Source organism: Dreissena polymorpha, chromosome 14, assembly GCF_020536995.1.
Source record: "Dreissena polymorpha isolate Duluth1 chromosome 14, UMN_Dpol_1.0, whole genome shotgun sequence".
Lineage (NCBI taxonomy): Eukaryota > Metazoa > Mollusca > Bivalvia > Myida > Dreissenidae > Dreissena > Dreissena polymorpha.
Genome location: NC_068368.1, coordinates 36,390,662 through 36,411,333, shown reverse-complemented (window position 1 = coordinate 36,411,333; position 20,672 = coordinate 36,390,662). Strand labels below are relative to the sequence as shown.

Below are 20,672 nucleotides of genomic sequence, written 5' to 3'. Positions count from 1 at the left end.
GACAAAGATAATCTTGTATGTTTATATCATGTACAGTGTCCAAAATGAACCCAAGCAGATGTGGTTGTATGTTCAATAGTAAAGAATAGTTGCTTGACCAACACAAATTTAGTTTTTCAGCTCATCTATTTTTTGAAAAAAAAATATGAGCTATTGTCATCACCTTGGCATTGGCGTCTGCGTCGGCGTCCGGTTAAGTTTTGCGTTTAGGTCCACTTTTCTCATTAAGTATCAATGCTATTGCATTCAAACTTGGTACACTTACTAACTATCATGAGGAGACTGGGCAGGCAAAGTTAGATAACTCTGGCTTGCATTTTGACAGAATTATGTGCCCTTTTTATACTTAGAAGATTTGAAAATATTGGTTAAGTTTTGTGGTCAGGTCCATTTTATTGTCCCCTAACGGTTTCACCGGAGGGGACCTATGGTTTGTGCTCTGTGCGTCTGTGAGTCTGTCACACTTTTCTGGATCCTGCGATATCTTTAAAAGTTCTTCATATTTTTTCATGAAACTTTAAACATGGATAGATGGCAATATGAACATTATGCACATCATTTCATTTTGTTCCTATGTCAAAAATTGTGGTTGCTATAGTAACCGAAAAAAAGGAGAAAAAAATATTCTGACAATGGTGGAGCCGGTAGGGGACCATATTGCTTGACAAAGCCTTGTTCCTTAAGTATCAAAGCTATTGCTTTCATACTTGCAACACTTACTAACTATCATAAGGGGACTGTGCAGGCAAAGTTATGTAACTCTGACTGGCATTTTGACAGAATTATGTGCCCTGTTTATACTTAGAAAATTGAAAATTTGGTTAAGTTTTGTGTTTAGGTCCACTTTTTTTCTAAAGTATCAAAGCTATTGCTTTCATACTTGCAACACTTACTATCGTAAGGGGACTGTGCAGGCAAAGTTATGTAACTCTGACTGGCATTTTGACAGAATTATGGGCCCTTTATACTTTTTGCACATTTTGAGTAGTGGAAATCTCAAGGTCAAAGGTAAAAAAAAAAATCAAAGCGGTGCTATAGAGGGCATTGTGTGTCTGACGAACACATCTCTTGTTGTTTTGTTTTTTTCAAACATGTTTAAAAAACTAAATATTTATTTTTATTATTTTATTTTTGAAATACTGTCCAACCATCCCATCCAAGAATCCCCCCCCAAAAGAAAAAATAAATACTTTTTTTTTGCATTTTTGGAAGATAATGTAATAAATGACCACACCCCCACACTATACACCCCTCTCCCCTCCACCCCTCCCTCCTTTGTGATTGAAATTGAGATAGGTCCCTACACCTTTAAAAAGAAAAATAGATGAGCGGTCTGCACCTGCATGGCGGTGCTCTTGTTTGTATTAGTGTTGACAGGCCCTTGTCACTCACAATCTTAAGTTTTCTTTTTTTCTTTTTATCATTCTGTACAACTTTGTTGTATGTTCTTGTAAGAGTTATTTGGTTAAATAAAGATTAATACAAGTAAAATGTTATTTGTGAAAGTTGAGTTTGCTTGTTTTGTTAACAAGGGTAAATGAAACAGCTTATGATTCCTTGAGCTGATAAAGTTTATTTTAACACTAAGCTTGGGCTAGAGAAAAAGGGTTACATTTACATGTTCATAATAACATAACACTGTATCTTAAAAAGGGTTAAATGTAAGACTTTGTAATACGTGTTTGATCTTTTTGTATACTTGCATTATTTGTTGTATCAAATGTGTGTCTGGGATGGAAATGGCATAATCTGTGTTGGCTTTATGTAATGTTCATGGATATAATTGAAACACAAAGTGAACAATAGTTGTTCATAGACTTATTTAAGATGTCTGTTGAGCTTCCTACCAATAAGTCACTTTTATATATTGCTTAAACTTGATAGACATTTGCATTTTAATTTATTATTCCAGATAAAAAAAGTGAATACTGAATAATCTGAAAGTTTTTACTTATGATTTTTTTATGTTTTTGTATGGACTTGTAAATACCTCTTGTCTTAATGTCACTAATGGTCATTATAAATACCTCTTGTCTTAATGTCACTAATGGTCATTATAAATACCTCTTGTCTTAATGTCACTAATTGTCATTATAAATACCTCTTGTCTTAATGTCACTAATTGTCATTATAAATACCTCTTGTCTTAATGTCACTAATTGTCATTATAAATACCTCTTGTCTTAATGTCACTAATTGTCATTATAAAAACCTCTTGTCTTAATGTCACTAATTGTCATTATAAATACCTCTTGTCTTAATGTCACTTATTGTCATTATAAATACCTCTTGTCTTAATGTCACTAATTGTCATTATAAATACCTCTTGTCTTAATGTCACTAATGGTCATTATAAATACCTCTTGTCTTAATGTAACTAATGGTCATTATAAATACATCTTGTCTTAATGTCACTAATGGTCATTATAAATATCTCTTGTCTTAATGCCACTAATGGTCATTATAAATACCTCTTGTCTTAATGTAACTAATGGTCATTATAAATACCTCTTTTCTTAATGTCACTAATGGTCATTATAAATACCTCTTGTCTTAATGTCACTAATGGTCATTATAAATACCTCTTGTCTTAATGTCACTAATGGTCATTATAAATACCTCTTGTCTTAATGTCACTAATGGTCATTATAAATACCTCTTGTCTTAATGTCACTAATGGTCATTATAAATACCTCTTGTCTTAATGTCACTAATGGCCATTAGCCTGTGCAGTCCACACTATTTCTGTCTACACTGGATTTGTGTTTAAAAGAGACTCCCATTGAAATGAAACATTAATTAACAGCAGAAAGTGTTGTTCTGATTAGCCTGTGCAGTCCACACAGGCTAATCAGGGTCAATACTCTCTGTCTACACTGGAATTGAATTGAGAAGAGTCTGCCATTTATTTAAAATGAAACATGTATTAACAGCGGAAAGTGTTATCCCTGATTAGTCTGTGCAGACTGCACAGGAAAATATGGGACAACACTTTGCAAACATGCATTAAGCCCAGTTTTCCTAGAATGTGGCATATGTATCGAAACATGTACTAAGATCATAGATGTTGATTCCCATACTGGCTACAGACTGTTCATCATTTCCAGGTCTTGCTTACCTCAGTGAAGGCTCTGTACCAACATCAACCTCCAAGATGCGGCGTGCCAGACGCTATGTGTGCGATATCTGCAACAAGGCTTTCACCGATAACTACAACCTGATCCAGCACATCAGAACTCATACCGGGGAGAGGCCTTATGCCTGCTTGGTGTGTTATGCCAGATTCGCAAGCAAGAGCAACCTTCGAGGACACATGGCCACTCATCTTGGGCAAACAATGGATTTGAATAAATGAATTAATTGTGACTGAATATGAAATACAGTGGACAAAAAGTGAATATGAAAGGGATATGATTTCTGCTCTCGTCAGCTGATTTTCCACTTTTCAAATGTCAAACAAATTGTACAAATAGTAATTTTTTTTATTGGGTTGATATTGCCCTTTGGTGCAAAAAGGTACCATGTGTCTTGTAATTTCAATGTCACAGGGTACCTTTTTGCACCAAGGGAACGGACTATACAAATAAAGAATTTTGTTTAACACTGTGTTGGGCTTGGGGCATTTTTGTCCTCTGAGTTGGTTTTTAAATCACACCCCTGTGAAAATTATAAATAAATTTCATGTCCCTGATTTAAAGCCCAAATAAAGGCAACTTTTATTATCAAACTTTTCTTGCTTCTATAAGTATTTAAGACTATTTTATGCTTTTGTTTAAGTTGTGCCATTAAACCCTTAAATGACTCTTTTTTTCCAAAAATATGAAAGTCTTTGAACAATTATCTGTAAATATAAGGCCTTTGTGTACAAGTTTGCTATGTCATGTATGGTTTGAATAAAAAAACACAATTGTCGTGTCTGTTTTATATTGTTTTGCATGTTGAATTTTTTACTTGGATGGTTCATTAATAAACGTCAATTTTGAGAAAGTGTTTTGTTGCTTAAATTAAATACATATAGTGCCTTGTACAGAAACATTATTGTAATGAAAAATTTACCTGTGTTATTAAAAAATGGGTCTTATGCCATATGCATCCAGCAAAGCTTCAGACCAAACTTAGCAGCCAAGCTACCAATGCAGTCCTCTAAAGTCACTAGTTGAACGTTAAGCAACTGCCCAGACTGCAGCCAAGCTACCAATGCAGTCCTCTAAAGTCACTAGTTGAACGTTTAGCAACTGCCCAGACTGCAGCCAAGCTACCAATGCAGTCCTCTAAAGTCACTAGTTGAACGTTTAGCAACTGCCCAGACTGCAGCCAAGCTACCAATGCAGTCCTCTAAAGTCACTAGTTGAACGTTTAGCAACTGCCCAGACTGCAGCCAAGCTACCAATGCAGTCCTCTAAAGTCACTAGTTGAAGGTTTAGCAACTGCCCAGACTGCAGCCAAGCTACCAATGCAGTCCTCTAAAGTCACTAGTTGAAGGTTTAGCAACTGCCCAGACTGCAGCCAAGCTACCAATGCAGTCCTCTAAAGTCACTAGTTGAACGTTTAGCAACTGCCCAGACTGCAGCCAAGCTACCAATGCAGTCCTCTAAAGTCACTAGTTGAAGGTTTAGCAACTGCCCAGACTGCAGCCAAGCTACCAATGCAGTCCTCTAAAGTCACTAGTTGAACGTTTAGCAACTGCCCAGACTGCAGCCAAGCTACCAATGCAGTCCTCTAAAGTCACTAGTTGAACGTTTAGCAACTGCCCAGACTGCAGCCAAGCTACCAATGCAGTCCTCTAAAGTCACTAGTTGAAGGTTTAGCAACTGCCCAGACTGCAGCCAAGCTACCAATGCAGTCCTCTAAAGTCACTAGTTGAACGTTTAGCAACTGCCCAGACTGCAGCCAAGCTACCAATGCAGTCCTCTAAAGTCACTAGTTGAACGTTTAGCAACTGCCCAGACTGCAGCCAAGCTACCAATGCAGTCCTCTAAAGTCACTAGTTGAAGGTTTAGCAACTGCCCAGACTGCAGCCAAGCTACCAATGCAGTCCTCTAAAGTCACTAGTTGAACGTTTAGCAACTGCCCAGACTGCAGCCAAGCTACCAATGCAGTCCTCTAAAGTCACTAGTTGAACGTTTAGCAACTGCCCAGACTGCAGCCAAGCTACCAATGCAGTCCTCTAAAGTCACTAGTTGAACGTTTAGCAACTGCCCAGACCGCTCAGATGCTTCAGCTTGTCTGGAGCTTTGTTGGCCGCTTATGCCATACAACCCATTTTCCCATGCCAGGGATCATCCAAGTTTTGTTCTGAAGGTATTTCTTTAAATTAGAACTTGTTATTTTATTTTTGCTTTGTCAAGTTTATGAAAAATGTGTATCAATTTTTAGCTGCAACTTGTAGAATAAAAAAGATTATAAAGCCCAAAATTACCCTGTATTCAATGTTTTCAGCATACACTAAGCATAGTTGCCACTGACCTTTCAAGTTTCTGGCCTTACAACTGACAATTCATTTATTTTTTTCAGGTGATTTGCAGCATGTAGAGAAAACAACATTCACATCATCGCCAGTGCTTAGCAACCCCCAGTTGAATTGTGATGTTCTGATTGGTGGGCAGCCATTGCGCAAGTTCAATTCGGACATTCCGATTGGTGGGCAGCCATTAGGCAAGTTCCAGTGTGAGTTTTGCTACAAGATCATGAGGGATAACCACGGCCTCACCCAGCATAGACGCACACACACCGGCGAGAGGCCATTTAAATGTTTGCTGTGTTCCAAGGACTTTGTGACGAAGGGTGCGCTGAAGATTCACGGAATAGTTCACATGAAAGAGAAATTCTAACATTGTTTGGCTGTGAATTCCTTATGATATATATGTAAACAGTTGTCCGTTTTTGGCTGTTATTTCCTAATAATTTTTGTGAACATTGTTCTAAGTTTGGCTGTGAAATCTTAATAATATGTGTGAGCATTTTGTTATTGTTTTCTAGGTAATAACTGCGGGAAATGTGAAAGATAAATGTAAAGGATTCTGCTGTTTAATAATATATAATGAATTTATGTGTTAGCTATTTTCTTAATTGTATTTTAGCAGTTGTTTGTCGTCAACATTTGCCTTTTTATCACTTTAGAGACCAATTATTTGAAACTGGGGCATTTGAGGCCAAATAACAGGAAAAGCTGTAGAGGCAACATTTATGTGCCAACTTCCATAAAACTTTGTCAGTACATTTGTCCTAATGATAGCTTCATCAAGTTAACTGAAATCTGGGCTGATTTCGAAAAATGATTTTGGTTTGTTCAAAAACAGGGAACACCAGCTGTTGGGTCTGTTTTCCTTATATCTATTGTAAACATTAACACCAGAATAGTTTAGTAGTCTAAGGTGAGAACAATAGGTCCTTTCATCCTCTTATTTCTGGAATTATTCAAAGAATGTTACATATCATTGATTGTAGTTCAGTAATTTAACAGCAGTCAATTTGCCATTAGACACTTTCCTGGGTTAGATATTTAGTATGATTACAACGCGCTGTCCTTGTTGTTTAAAGTAACTTGTGATGTGCAACTCATGCACTTATACACACCAACACATGCACAGTTAAGATAAGGCACACAAAAGAAATGTTTTGGATATACAGTTAAGTGAAGCTCAAATCTCGAGAAATGTTTGTGAATTTACATTTTCATAAAAATCCTAATTCCAATAAATGTTTTTTTACACTTTCAGCAATATCCAATGATATAGAACATGACGCTACTGTTGGTACACAGCAGCCATTGGGTAAATATCAGTGTGAGTTTTGTTTCAAGACGAACAGAGATAGCTATGATCTTGCCAAACATCGTCGAAAACACATTGGGGAAAAACCATTTCAGTGCTCTGTTTGTTGGAGAAGATTTAGTAGAAAAAAACGTGCTGAAAAAACACTGGGAATCGCATGTCAATGAACAGTTGTAATAAATTAACCATCATGTACACTTACAAAACACTTGTAATTGCAATTCATTGTAATTTACATACCATAATTTCAGCTTAAGAAACACCGGGATGTGTTTTTCAATGAAATATTTGATTTATATATCATAGTTTAAACTTAAGAAACATTGGGTAGCGAATTTTAATGAAAAATTTGATTTATATACTGTAGTTTAAACTAAAAAACAACAATTGGAAGGGCATTTGAAAGAAAAATTGTAATATATATACCATATATAGAACTTCAGAAACACTAGTAAGTGCATTTCAAAGGAAAATTGTGATTTATATACCAAAGTTTCAACTTGAGAAACACTGTCCAGTGCATTTACATGAAATATTGTGAGGAATAAAAAATGGTGATATTTATACCAAAGTATACAAGTGTTAGAATGATTTGCTTTATCTTATGTAAGAACAACTGTTGTATGAAGTCTTTCTTTTGAGGAGACACTGAAACAAGACATTGGTATGCTGTGTGTGTATTTGTTAGAAAACTGATATTATTATGTCATAATTCATTCACATTTACAATATTGTAAAATGCCCTTTGTTATTATTCCAAAGAATAGAAAATATGTTTTACATGTTTTTTGTCCCCTACCGGTTTTTACCGGAGGGGACTTATGGTTTTCGCTCTGTGTGTCTGTCCGTGAGTCTGTCACACTTTTCTGGATCCTGCTATTACTTTAAAAGTTCTTAATATTTTTTCATGAAACTTGAAATATGGATAGATACCAATATGGACATTATGCACGTCATTTCATTTTGTTCTTACGTCAAAAATTCTGGTTGCTATGGCAACAAATAGACTAGAAATACTGCTGAAAATGGTGGTTTTCTGGATCCTGTGATAACTGTAAAAGTTCTTCATATTTTCATGAAACTTGAAACATAGATAGATGGCAATATGGACATTATGCACGTCATTTCATTTTGTTCTTACGTCAAAAATTCTGGTTGGTATGGCAACAAATAGACTAGAAATACTGCTGAAAATGGTGGTTTTCTGGATCCTGTGATAACTGTAAAAGTTCTTCATATTTTTTCATGAAACTTCAAACATGGATGGATACCAATATGGACATTATGCACATCATTTCATTTTGTTCCTACGTCAAAAATTCTGGTTGCTATGGCAACAAATATAAAAAAATCTGACAATGGTGAAATTTCTGACAATGGTGGAGCCTGTAGGAAACATTATATTGGTCGGCAATAGTCTTTTTTTTCATTTGAAAAATTGTAATAAATGTTAAATAAAATTTTGTCTGGTTTCTCGGTGATTGAACACCTGTTTCCAAAAAGCATTTTAATTTTTGTTTCAGTTTTGTTATCCACTTGCATTATTTCTTGATGATTTAGGTGTTGTTTGTTTCTTAATTGTTTTATTTGTCTGTTAATAAATGTAACAATTTTTTTTTCAGAATAACGAATATACAGTAAGACATGTTCTTTTACATTTTCAGTTATCCTTGAAACCTCACGAGCTGATAACTTGGATATACGATTTGGAACATCCTCATTTTTCCATGGCAAACAATCCAGTTCCCAACCATTGGACAACACGATAACTTGTTCAGAAAAATCCAAACAGCCAGAACATGAAAACTGTGACATCCCATATGGACAATCCTCATTTCTGATAGGCAACCAATCCAAATCACAACAATTTGGCAACACTATGGTAAGTTCTCGGCTATTGGGCAAATTCCAGTGTGAGTTCTGCTTCCGTACGACAAGGGATAGCTACGATCTGAGGAAGCATCGACGTACCCACACTGGGGAAAAACCATGGCAGTGTTCTCTGTGCTCAAAGAGATTCACAGAGAAAAGCTCTTTCAAATCACACTGGAAGAAGCATCTAAATATGCAATTATAAAATATCATATAAGCAATTGTAAGAAATCATGTAAGGAGGCATTTCAACATGAAACTGTTAAAATATCATATGCGGAAAAATTTAAATGTAAAGTGTCATTTTATTTTTATACTGCACTATTTCAATGTTCTTTGTGCTGAAAGAGATGCACAGAGAAAGGCTCTTTATAATCACATAGAAAGAAGCATCTAAATACGATCTGTCAAAACTGTGACATACAAGTTTTGTTTTAATAACACGCTTTCAAATGGCTGGTTGACTTGCAAATGACAGTAATGATTTATTAGTTTGAATGTAGCCAAAATTGTTGACTATTATTTTAATGTTAGTACTATGTGTTCAGATTATAATGTGTTTTTGCAGTTGTGTTGTACATACATTTATTTATGTAAACACATCAAATCTATTATTAAAACATTAAAGATCTTAAAAAACTTAACATATAATCAACAAAATATAAATCTAATTGCATTTAACTGTCTGTCTACTAGCATCAAACATTGTACTCTAACCTATGGACCAGATAAATAAAGAATGGGAAACAACCACTGGTTATTCTCTAAAAAAGGTTATCCTAGATCAAGTGTTTTATTGTAATTCTCTGACTGAAAAGGTAATAGAATTTTACATTTTTAATAACAAGTTTACCCTTAAAGATCAAAGGAAAAAAATTGTAAAGATTGCGCATCCCGTCAATGTCTCTGCCAAAATTTCGCCTATAAAGATCAATTTGAAGATAACTTTATTAGTTATTGCACGTAGTATTTGTCCACTTAAGAGTTTCAGAGCATTTGTTTTCTGGTCGTGAAAGCTCGTGTTACCTTAGTTTTATTGTCTTATACAAGTATTTTAAATAATTTAATTATGTTGCAATTAACTGTCTTGTATTTCCGTTGATGTGTCTTGTGGTAATTAGGATTATTTCGAACAAGCATCAACATGTACATTACGACAAGCATCAACATGTACATTACGACAAGCATCAACATGTACATTACGACAAGCATCAACATGTACATTACGACAAGCATCAACATGTACATTACGACAAATTTAAAACTATACTATATTTATAAAATTTGGAATCAATCATTTCAGTTAAAAACATGCATTTTTATAAAATATATAAATTTTATTGACATTTTAAGTGAATCGCACACATCCAGGATGCGAACTCGATAATTTCAATATCCCGTTTGGACAACCGTCATTCTGCAACAACCCTCCATTGAGTTCACTGTCAGCTAACAACATGTCAACTAGACTTGTTTAAGGAGCAAGTACCAATGTGAGATCTGCCTCCATAGGGCAAGGGACAACTATGATCTGAACAAGCATCGACGCGTCCACACGGGGGAGAAACCATTCCAATGTTCTCATTGTTCAAAACAATACAAGACAAAGGTCTCGTTTAAATCACACTTGATGAGGCATTTAAATTAGAAGTCCTTAAACTTTATGCATGCTTCTTCCTGCTGCTGGAATGGTAAGAGAAAGATTGTGTAAGAAACGCCCTACCAAATACTGGCTTAAAAGTTTTTGCCACCAATAGAAAATGTTTACTTACAATATTGTGTTCTGATTGCATAATTCGCTCAACCCATTTTTTACATAAGATTGATTTTGTACATGTGTTGTAGTGTTTTTGAGTAAAATAAGAATTACGCATTGATACAAAAATGCTGTATTGTGTTTATGTGCAAAAATGCAACATAATTTTTTTTCCTTTAAAAGGTCTGGTTATTCGGAATTAACCAGATGATGATTAATGTGGATATAAAGGCTCTTACATGTCTGGTTTTTCTTGGTTTTATATTTATTATTTATGTTCAGCATGATTGTTTCATTATTAAAACATGTAGATGCAGCATGGTTGTTTCATGATAAATACATGTAGTTATCGTTTATAAGATGTCTATTAAATATTATTTAGTGATTGTGTTATATGTATTTTCCTGTTTTGTATTCTCAATTGGCGAATTGCCTTAGACACTAGACTTGTCCAGAGGATTAAAACAATTTCTCTTCAGATAATGTCTTTTGAGCTTCATGAATTGTGATTATGAAAGTTTTTTTTGAATGTCATTTAGAGTTGCTATAACAGCGTTTACCGACTGTAAAATATAACAGTGAAAGTCATGAATAATTTCACATTTCAAAGTCTTAGTATTGATGTGATAACATTGTGATTCCTGCAAATTTCTTAAATTTATCAATTTCAAGCAACCTGAATACATATTCCTTACAGCAAATATGTCCTTTTCACAATAACTAACAACGTCTGAAGTATTTATAACATTTCAAATCAGTATTTCCATACTTGTGTTCTTCAACATTTTATCTATGTTTTCAGTGAATTCCCTACATCCCAACAGTGGTCCTGTCATTGGGTTCAAATCGGTCATCCCACAGTTGCACGATGCTCTTTCTCAGCCATTGGACAACACAAAATCTAGTTTGATGCCATTGGGAAAGAACCAGTGTGAGTTTTGCTACAAGATCATGAAGGACAATTATGCACTGACACAGCATCGGCGTATACACACGGGAAAAGCCATTTAAATGATCACTGTGTTCCAAATGCTTTAATACAAAGGGATCTCTTAAAGCACATAGTGTTGTCCATTATAAAGATAAATTTGAGACTATTTGAGTGTATTGTTCTGCTTCAAAAGAGCTTAGTAAATGTACATGTTTAAGTATGTATATAATTTTAATTTCTGATGAAAAAATATATAAATGTGTACTTGAAACATTTATATACTGCTGTTAAAATGTACATTATTGCCTAATATGAGACTTGTTAATGATTAAATGTCTAAGGTAATAAGGGTAATAACTAGTGTAAATTTTAGGGACTGAATATTAGCATTAAAAGAAAATAAGTGTTTATTAGCTCATCTAATTCTTGAAAAAAAGTTATGAGCTATTGTGATCACCTTGGCGTCGGCATCCGGTTAAGTTTTGCGTTTAGGTCCACTTTTCTCATAAAGTATCAATGCTATTGCATTCAAACTTGGTACACTTACTTACTATCATGAGGGGACTGGGCAGGCAAAGTTTTTATACTTAGAAAATTGAAAATATTGGTTAAGTTTTGTGTTATGGTCCATTTTATTCCTTAAGTATCAAAGCTATTGCTTTCATACTTGCAACACTTACTAACTATCATAAGGGGACTGTGCAGGCAAAGTTATGTAACTCTGACTGGCATTTTGACAGAATTATGTGCCCCTTTTATAAGTAGAAAATTGAAAATTTGGTTAAGTTTTGTGTTTAGGTCCACTTTTTTCCTAAAGCATCAAAGCTATTGCTTTCATACTTGCAACACTTACTAGCTATTGTAAGGGGACTGTGCAGGCAAAGTTATGTAACTCTGACTGGCATTTTGACGGAATTATGGGCCCTTTATACTTGAAAATTAGGTTAAGTTTTGTGTTTTGGTCCACTTTACCCCTAAATTATCATACATATTGCTTTCATACTTGGAACACTCGCAAATTATCATAAGGGGACAGTAAAGGACAAGTTGCATAACTCTGGTTGCCATTTTTACGGAATTATGGCCCTTTTTTGACTTAGTAACTTTGAATATATGGTTACATTTTGTGTTTAGATCCACTTTACTTCTAAAGTATCAAGGCTATTGCTTTTAAACTTCAAATACTTTCATGCTATCATGAGGGTACTGTACCTGGCAAGTTGAATTTTACCTTGACCTTTGAATGACCTTGACTCTCAAGGTCATATTATTAAAGTTTGCTAACATTGCCATAACTTCTTTATTTATGATTAGATTCGATTGATACTTTGACAAAACAACTCTTACCTGACAAACCAAAATAGACTCCACCCAAACCATCCTCCCCCCCCCCCCCCCCCTCCTGAATACCACCTCAATCCCCCTCCCCCATTATTTATTTTTTTTAATTTAAGATCATCTAATTAATGACCACCACACCTTCACACTATACCCCACCCCCCACACCAATTTTTTTTTTTTTATGCCCCCGGTAGGGTGGCATATAGCAGTTGAACAGTCTGTCCGTCCGTCCGAAAAAAACTTTAAAATTGGCCATAACTTTTTCACTTTTGAAGATAGCAACTTGATATTTGGAAGGCATCAGTGTATCTCATGGAGCTGCACATTTTGAGTGGTGAAAGGTCAAGGTCATCCTTCAAGGTCAAATGTCAAATTTATGGTGTCTGTCCCTCCGAAAACTTTAACATTGGCCATAACTTTTTCAATATTGAAGATAGCGACTTGATATTTGGCATGCATGTGTATCTCATGGAGCTGAACATTTAGAGTGGTGAAAGGTGAAGGTCAAGGTCATCCTTCAAGGTCAAATGTCTAATATATGGCGTCTGTCCGTCCGAAAATTTAAACATTGGCCATCACTTTTTTAATATTTAAGATAGCAACTTGATATTTGGCATGCATGTGTATCTCATGAAGCTGCACATTTTGAGTGGTGGAAGTTCAAGGTCAAGGTCATCCTTCAAGGTCATTTTTTTTTTTTTAATTCAAAGCGGTGTTCTCATGAAGCTGCACATTTTGAGTGGTGGAAGTTCAAGGTCAAGGTCATCCTTCAAAGTCAAGGTCATCCTTCAAGGTGAAAGGTCAAAAATAAAATTTCAAAGCGGCGTTCTCATGAAGCTGCACATTTTGAGTGGTGGAAGTTCAAGGTTAAGGTCATCCTTCAAGGTCAAAGGTGAAAATAAATAAATTCCAAAGCGGCATTATCATGAAGCTGCACATTTTGAGTGGTGGAAGTTCAAGGTCAAGGTCATCCTTCAAGGTCAAAGGTAAAAAAAATATATATTTCAAAGCCGTGTTCTCATAAAGCTGCACATTTTGAGTGGTGAAAGGTGAAGGTCACGGTCATCCTTCAAGGTCAAAGGTAAAAAAATAATATATAAAAAAAATTAAAGCGGCGCAATAGGGGGCATTGTGTTTCTGACGAACACATCTCTTGTTGTTTTTTTCAAACATGGTTAAAAAACACAAATATTTATTTTTATTATTTTATTTTTGAAATACTGTCCAACCATCCCACCCAAGAATCCCCCCCCCCCCCCCCCCCCCCCTCCCCAAAAGAAAAAATAAATACTTTTTTTTGCATTTATATTGCAATTTTGGAAGATAATGTAATAAATGACCACACCCCCACACTATACACCTCTCTCCCCTCCACCCCTCCCTCCTTTGTGATTGAAATTGAGATAGGTCCCTACACCTTTAAAAAGAAAAATTGATGAGCGGTCTGCACCCGCAAGGCGGTGCTCTTGTTTTATATAGCGCTGTCACTTGTATTCAACAATAATAAATATGAAATTATTATATATGGTGCACCATGAAAAAAGAAAAAGATAAACATTTTTAACTTTACAAAATACTTTGTTAATGCATGCTTATGTTAAATCTGCATTCCTCCATATTGTTTATATATGAAGTGTAAATAATTGTGTATATATTTGTTGATATGAACAGTTTTATATCAGGCTAGTTACGAGGTTTGAAAAAAACCTAAACCATGTAAAAGTTTTTTTAATGTCTGTGTGAATGAAAGGATTTCTTGTTGTTTAGTTCACCTTAGCATGATGTGCTATTGCGGTCAGTATTTGACTCTGGTGCATCATATTTTGTCCGCTGTGTCATGTAGTGCCAACTTTGAATTCATTATCACTTTATTCATTATCACTTTATTCATTATCCTCATTTTTGCTCGACTATCATGCAAGGTCACTCATTAAGGTCAATACTACTTATATATTTATGTGTACTTAACACATGTCTTGGGGATAATGACCAAGTCCTATGCCTCTGATCTGCAATTAAGCATATGGGTAATTATGCCTTTAATGCTATTTTGATTAAATATTGCATTTAGGAAGTTTGAATAACGCTTTTGCTTCGAAATTTATTGGATTCAACTAAAGGAATTGGTTAACAGTTGAACATATAGTTGTTTCGCATGGTCACTTTTTTTTATTTTATTTACACAATTTAGCTAAAAAGCTTACATATACTATGTAACTACTACATATATTTAGATTCAAATATGTCATGGTGGTGAAAGGGAAGGGATAAAGTGTACATAAAACTATCACCAAAAAACATTTGTTATTATTCTAGGAAACACATTTATGACTGATTCTTGATTGAACTTGAATTTTGTGTTTACAATAAATAGGTGGCATTCCAATCTGGGTCACGTTTTTTCCAAAAACAAGGTCAGGAGGTCAAATCTTTAAAAAAAGAATAACTACTCTGGAAACCACATTAATGATTTGACCTTGATTGAACTTTGCCAAAATGTTAATCTTTACAATATGACAGCTAAGTTTTAAACCAGTCACATGTGTAAAAAATCAGGTCAGCATATCAGAATTTCTTATAATGCTCTCCCAAAATTTATTTTGGGGGAAGCATATAGTCGCCGCTTCGTCTGTCCGTCCATGCACAATTTTTGTCCGGGCTCTTTCTCAGCAATTAATGACCGGAATTCAATGAAACTATATGGGAAGCTTCACTACCAAGAGGAGATGTGCATATTATCAGAGGGTTCTGGTCGGATGATTTTTCACAGAGTTGTGGCCCTTTGAAATTTTTGAAAAAAATTAAAGCGACTGCAGCAGCATAGATTTTTTTGTTATCTTTATTTATGTTTAGATATTAACTGTATTTTAGACTTATAAGAAAGATCTTTTACATTTTAGATTTCCCTCAATATTTTTTAACCAGGTTTTCCGAAGGAAAAAACTGGTTATTAGATTGGCGAATGCGGGCGGGCTGGCTGGCTGGCGGGCTGGCTGGCTGGCGGGCTGGCGGAATAAGCTTGTCCGGGCCATAACTATGTCGTTCATTGTCAGATTTTAAAATCATTTGGCACATTTGTTCACCATCATTGGACGGTGTGTCGCGCGAAATAATTACGTCGATATCTCCAAGGTCAAGGTCACACTTTGAGTTCAAAGGTCAAAAATGGCCATAAATGAGCTTGTCCGAGCCATAACTATGTCGTTCATCGTCAGATTTTAAAATCATTTGGCACATTTGTTCACCATCATTGGACGGTGTGTCGCGCGAAATAATTACGTCGATATCTCCAAGGTCAAGGTCACACTTTGAGTTCAAAGGTCAAAAATGGCCATAAATGAGCTTGTCCTGGCCATAACTATGTCATTCATTGTGACATTTTAAAATCATTTGGCACATTTGTTCACCATCATGGGACGGTGTGTCCCACGAAAGAATCACGTCAATATCTCCAATGTCAAGGTCGCCACGACTAAAAATAGATTAAAAAAAAAAAAAAAAACTTACAAAGGGGGTTAATTTTTTTTGGTCATTTCAAAAGTTCAGTTTGAGTTTTCTCCCTTTATCAGATTTTTTTTTCACAATGAAAACCTGGTTTTGTGACAATTTTGTCCCTTGTTTATATTTTAAATGTACCTACATTTATGCATATTTTAAAGATATGTCCCGTAAGCCTCTGTGTTGTGTTTTCTCAATTACTTGTAATTACTTCAATTACTTGATATGAAGCGTCCTAAAATACTAACACATAAGACACAGTACTTATTAGATAATAGTACATGTTTCTTATGGGACATTACAGGTTTCTATGTCTAGACGTAAGATGTTTAGTTGTACTTACAGAAAACATTGAGTATTCTCAATAACCTGATATCAGGAATCAAAACATAACATATAGCACGCAGCACTAATTAGATAAAAGTACATTTTTGTTATGGACATTTCAGGTTTCTACGTCTACGATAGACTCAAGATATTTGATTGTACCTATCGCTCTACTTAAAGGGGCCTTTTCACAGATTTTGGCATTTTTTTAACTTATTCATTAAATGCTTTATATTGATAAATGTATACATTGGATCATAAAAGCTCCAGTAAAAAATCAAGAAAAAAAATAAAAAAAGGAAAAGAACATTGCCCGGAGCAGGTTTCGAACCAGTGACCCCTGGAGTCCTGCCAGAGTCCTGAAGTAAAAACGCTTAAGCCTACTAAGCTATTCCGCCGAGCACACATTCGTGACGTATTTTATACCTTATATAAGCAATCTTCGTCGTTTCACAAAATTTAACGACAAAAACAGAACTCTCCAAATTATTCAATCGTTTCGCGTTGCAACGCTTTATAATTTTTAGGCTTTAAAATCGTCAAAAGATGCATATAATGGCTATATTAGAGCATGGTTAATGTTCAGCATTACTGTTTCCTCACAAATATCATAACTAAAACGAAAACTTACGAATTTGAAACAACTTTTTTCAATTTTGTCAATTTACCAAAGCGTGAAAAGATCCCTTTAAAGTATACATATGTCACATAAACCTTAGTGTTGCGTGTTCTAATTGACTTAATATGTCAGACAACCAAACGATACCATATTGGTCACAGTTCTAATGAGATAAAGTACACGCTTCTTTTGGACATTTCAGGTTTCTATGTCTACGGTAGACGCAAGATGCACAGGTGCGCGATTTGTGGCATGATTTGCTCAGATAACTGGAAGTTCCAGAGACACATGACCACCCACTCTGGTGAGCGTCCATACGAGTGTGAGGTCTGCCATAAAACGTACAAGACCGAGATGAGTCTGAAGAGTCACATGAAGAGGAAACATGTGGGTCTACTTGACGCTCCCTTGCTGGAAACCGTGGGTGGAAGTGTTGAACAGCCATTGAGTGAGGATTCTTTATTTGAAACCGTGTCCGGAGGTGTTGGACAGGCGACTGAAGCTTTTGGAGAGGCTAGTGTTGCCAGCCTTGAACAGTCTGTTTGTTTGGGATACCTTGAATAGTCCTTTTTGGATGCGACAAAGTGAATTTTGCAATTGGGATTTATAATAAAAGGAATTGTGAGCGGTGTTGTGATATAACATCACATAACATTTTAATTTTTTATATCACATGTTTTTAAGGATTGGTTTTTGATTGATCGTAGATTTGAAAGAAACGGTTTAAATGCTTTTTAAATATATCATAATTACATCGCTAACATGCACTTTGTATCAAAATATGTTCCATTAAGTTTTGTAAATCTGTATACTTTTTATAAAATAAACTTTATATTGAAATATTCACAGTTTTTGCATATTAATATATACTAATGATTTAAGTTACATTTTATTTATTTTGATTCTTACGTTATGCTTTAAACTGTATTTAAAGCTTATTACATGGCAAATGGTATTTTTTCATTTTTTCCCTAAAAGCACTAAACACATTTTAATTTGATCGTATTGTATAGCTTCTTCCCATTAATTTGTGATTTTCTTCCTATATACAATATCCTCCCTATGGCCTAAAAGTTGTGAAGCCAAACTTCTAGATTTATAAACGTTTGTTAAATATTTTTAAATTTGAACGGTTGTTTTATAATACATCCATAAATGTGCATTCCATAACATGAATGTGTTGCATCAGATGAAGTATAGAGGTTCCTTCAATGCTAAAACAATAAAGCAACTGTACAGAACACTCAGAATGTAGTGAAACTTAAAACGTCAATTGTCAATTAATTTGTAAAAGTGGCTTATTATTACAGTTCCTTTTTGGTCCATTTTGCTCTCAAGCTCCCCAAGTACATAGACATTCTGTAGGAAACTCAAAGCCTAACCATCCGTAACAAACATGAGTTAGTTTTTTTATTTCATCGACGCCTTTTTTAAAAAGTATTAATCATTTTGTTGTTTTTAAATTTGTGGTATATATATGGTCGTATATTAAATTGGCCATTATTTACTGAAAACTTGCCTTTACTTAGACTATCACATTTTAACAAGACTTTTGGTCCTGATAATGTGTCTGCAGTTTTTGTTATCAATTTCAATTTTGGAAACATCTTTAGAGAAGTCCCTATTGCTCTCATTCGTCTTTTCGTTTTCGTATAAGATTATTGCATGCGTTTCCATCTCTACCGATGATAATTATTCGCTTAATTGGAAATTGCCATGATTTAGCCGCACACGTTTTCATGTATTGTCCGCTTTACCGATGGTAATCTATATACAAATTCGCGACTTGAATTAAACTGACCAATATCAATTCATGTTTCAGACCTCCAGAAGCTGAAATACTCGTGCAGTGTCTGTGGTCTGTACTGCTTCCATAGTGCCGCGCTCCAGGAACATGTCCGAACACACACGGGCGAGAAACCGTTCGTTTGTTCAATGTGCGGACGGCCATTCGCAAAGAAGGGCAATCTTAAAGCCCATATGGCTGTTCACTTCAAGAACGCCCAAATAACGTAAGGTTTTTCAGTTGGTTAGCGGTGTTGGTTTTGGATGTTGTGTCAACATAAACGAGTTCCGTCTAATGTGTAGGACGTTCGTTCGCCAAGAAGGGCAATCCAATGGCTCACATGACTTTTCACTTTAAGAACGCCGAATCAGCTGGTTAGAGGGGTTAGTGTTGGATGCTGTGATCTCGCAAAGTTTGAAATGAAATTGTTATGTCTTGTCTGCAGTCCTGTGTTGAATTAAGTGTTAACGTCATAATTTGGAAACGATGACAACGTTGTTTTAGTGAAGAATTTTGCTAAAAGTCGGCAATCACATACCAGTTCACGTCTTGTGTGTTGATGACGTGAATTCTTATGAGGAATAAACTAATTGTCCTAATGGAAGTTTTCTACATGAACATGATAATTTTATCGTTTTGAATTTTTAGGAGTGCTCGTGTAGTTTAATTGTGAGATGAAGACTATTTGAAGTCAAATTAGGTTAAAAGATCCAATCGTGATATTTATTATAAAAATAAAATTTTGTTGTATTAAGGTTTTTCTTTGCACTTAACCCAGTATACACCGTTATCGTGCTATTGATGCTATAAAGGCTTGTTTAATATTCTATCGTGTACTTATAAATTTTCCTATCACTTAATCCAATTAGAGTTCTGAATACACATTTGTTCTAACTCTTAAAAAATCAACATATTCGTTATAATAATGTGTCGATTTTGAATCCTGTAATACTCCAGAAATTAATTTGTGTTTGAAAGACTTGGCCCATGTGCAGTGTAACACGTGAATTTGTTCTAGACGCCAAAACAAATGGACGTGTTCTCAAATACTGGTATTAGTCCATAATTTCACTAAATTGTTTTTGACGTGCTTAATGTGTATGAACAAAACAGAATGTAGGCTTTCCATTTACACGTTCTCCGTTCTAATGTACTTACAGGCACGTTCCGTAGGATACCCAAGGCATCCACGTGTGTTACTTGCGGCAAGCACTGTACCAGCCAATCAGCGTTGACGATACACATGCGTGTTCACACGGGCGAGAGACCATTCAAATGTCACCTGTGCGGTAAAGGGTTCATCAACAAGAGCAATATGAAGGCCCACATGACCACGCACATGAAATTGTGAGACCATGCACATGGATGTCCGAAAGGACGATTTGCGCCAACGGGTTCATGAACATAAAGACATGCATTATATTTTAATGTTTAATTTTACATGTCACATGGCCTGTTTGCGATCAGATTTCGTACAATGTTTACATGCAGGAAAATTGCCTGTTTATTGGCCGAGCTTTGTCATCGTAGGTACCCACGTTTGTTGTAATAATCGATGCGGTTTGCTCTACCATAAAGGATATGAATACTAAAACTTCATTGTTATGAATTTTTAATAAGGCACTTAGTGTATTTCGTGTCTTAGTCAGCACGGAATGCCAACCAGTGACACCACGCGATTTTAACACAGTTATATATTGGCAATATTAGGCGTTGTGGCACCACGCGGTATAAACACATTTACACATGGACAATGTTAGGCGCTTGGC

The 20,672-nt window shown here is 35.3% G+C and overlaps 2 protein-coding genes across 2 annotated transcripts in view; both read left to right on the top strand.

Annotated features, from left to right (window-relative positions):
- The window catches only part of LOC127857293 (zinc finger protein 235-like), a 33,630-nt gene extending 28,137 nt beyond the window's left edge, over positions 1 to 5,493 (top strand). The window contains exons 7-8 of the mRNA XM_052393703.1: positions 3,108 to 3,268; positions 5,440 to 5,493. Of these exons, the coding sequence (XP_052249663.1) occupies positions 3,108 to 3,268; positions 5,440 to 5,493 (215 nt within the window). The remainder of the gene's footprint in view (positions 1 to 3,107; positions 3,269 to 5,439) is intronic.
- Positions 3,362 to 20,209, top strand: LOC127857292 (zinc finger protein 62 homolog). Its single transcript, XM_052393702.1, has 10 exons — positions 3,362 to 4,162; positions 4,419 to 4,546; positions 4,611 to 4,738; positions 4,803 to 4,930; positions 4,995 to 5,826; positions 6,720 to 6,773; positions 11,204 to 11,332; positions 17,320 to 17,657; positions 18,921 to 19,129; positions 20,064 to 20,209. Exons 5-10 carry the CDS (start codon positions 5,688 to 5,690, stop codon positions 20,074 to 20,076), a joined length of 882 nt encoding a protein of 293 aa, XP_052249662.1. The 5' UTR covers positions 3,362 to 4,162; positions 4,419 to 4,546; positions 4,611 to 4,738; positions 4,803 to 4,930; positions 4,995 to 5,687; the 3' UTR covers positions 20,077 to 20,209.
- The last annotated feature ends 463 nt before the right edge of the window (positions 20,210 to 20,672 follow it).

What these genes read in the sequence shown, in the direction of transcription:
- LOC127857292 (XM_052393702.1), top strand. Translation starts at nt 5,688, where the DNA reads ATGAGGGATAACCACGGCCTCACCCAGCATAGACGCACACACACCGGC. An exon ending in AGTTCACATGAAAGAGAAAT is followed by an intron (nt 5,827 to 6,719) that starts TCTAACATTGTT and finishes TTACACTTTCAG; the next exon opens with CAATATCCAATGATATAGAA. An exon ending in TGGTACACAGCAGCCATTGG is followed by an intron (nt 6,774 to 11,203) that starts GTAAATATCAGT and finishes CTATGTTTTCAG; the next exon opens with TGAATTCCCTACATCCCAAC.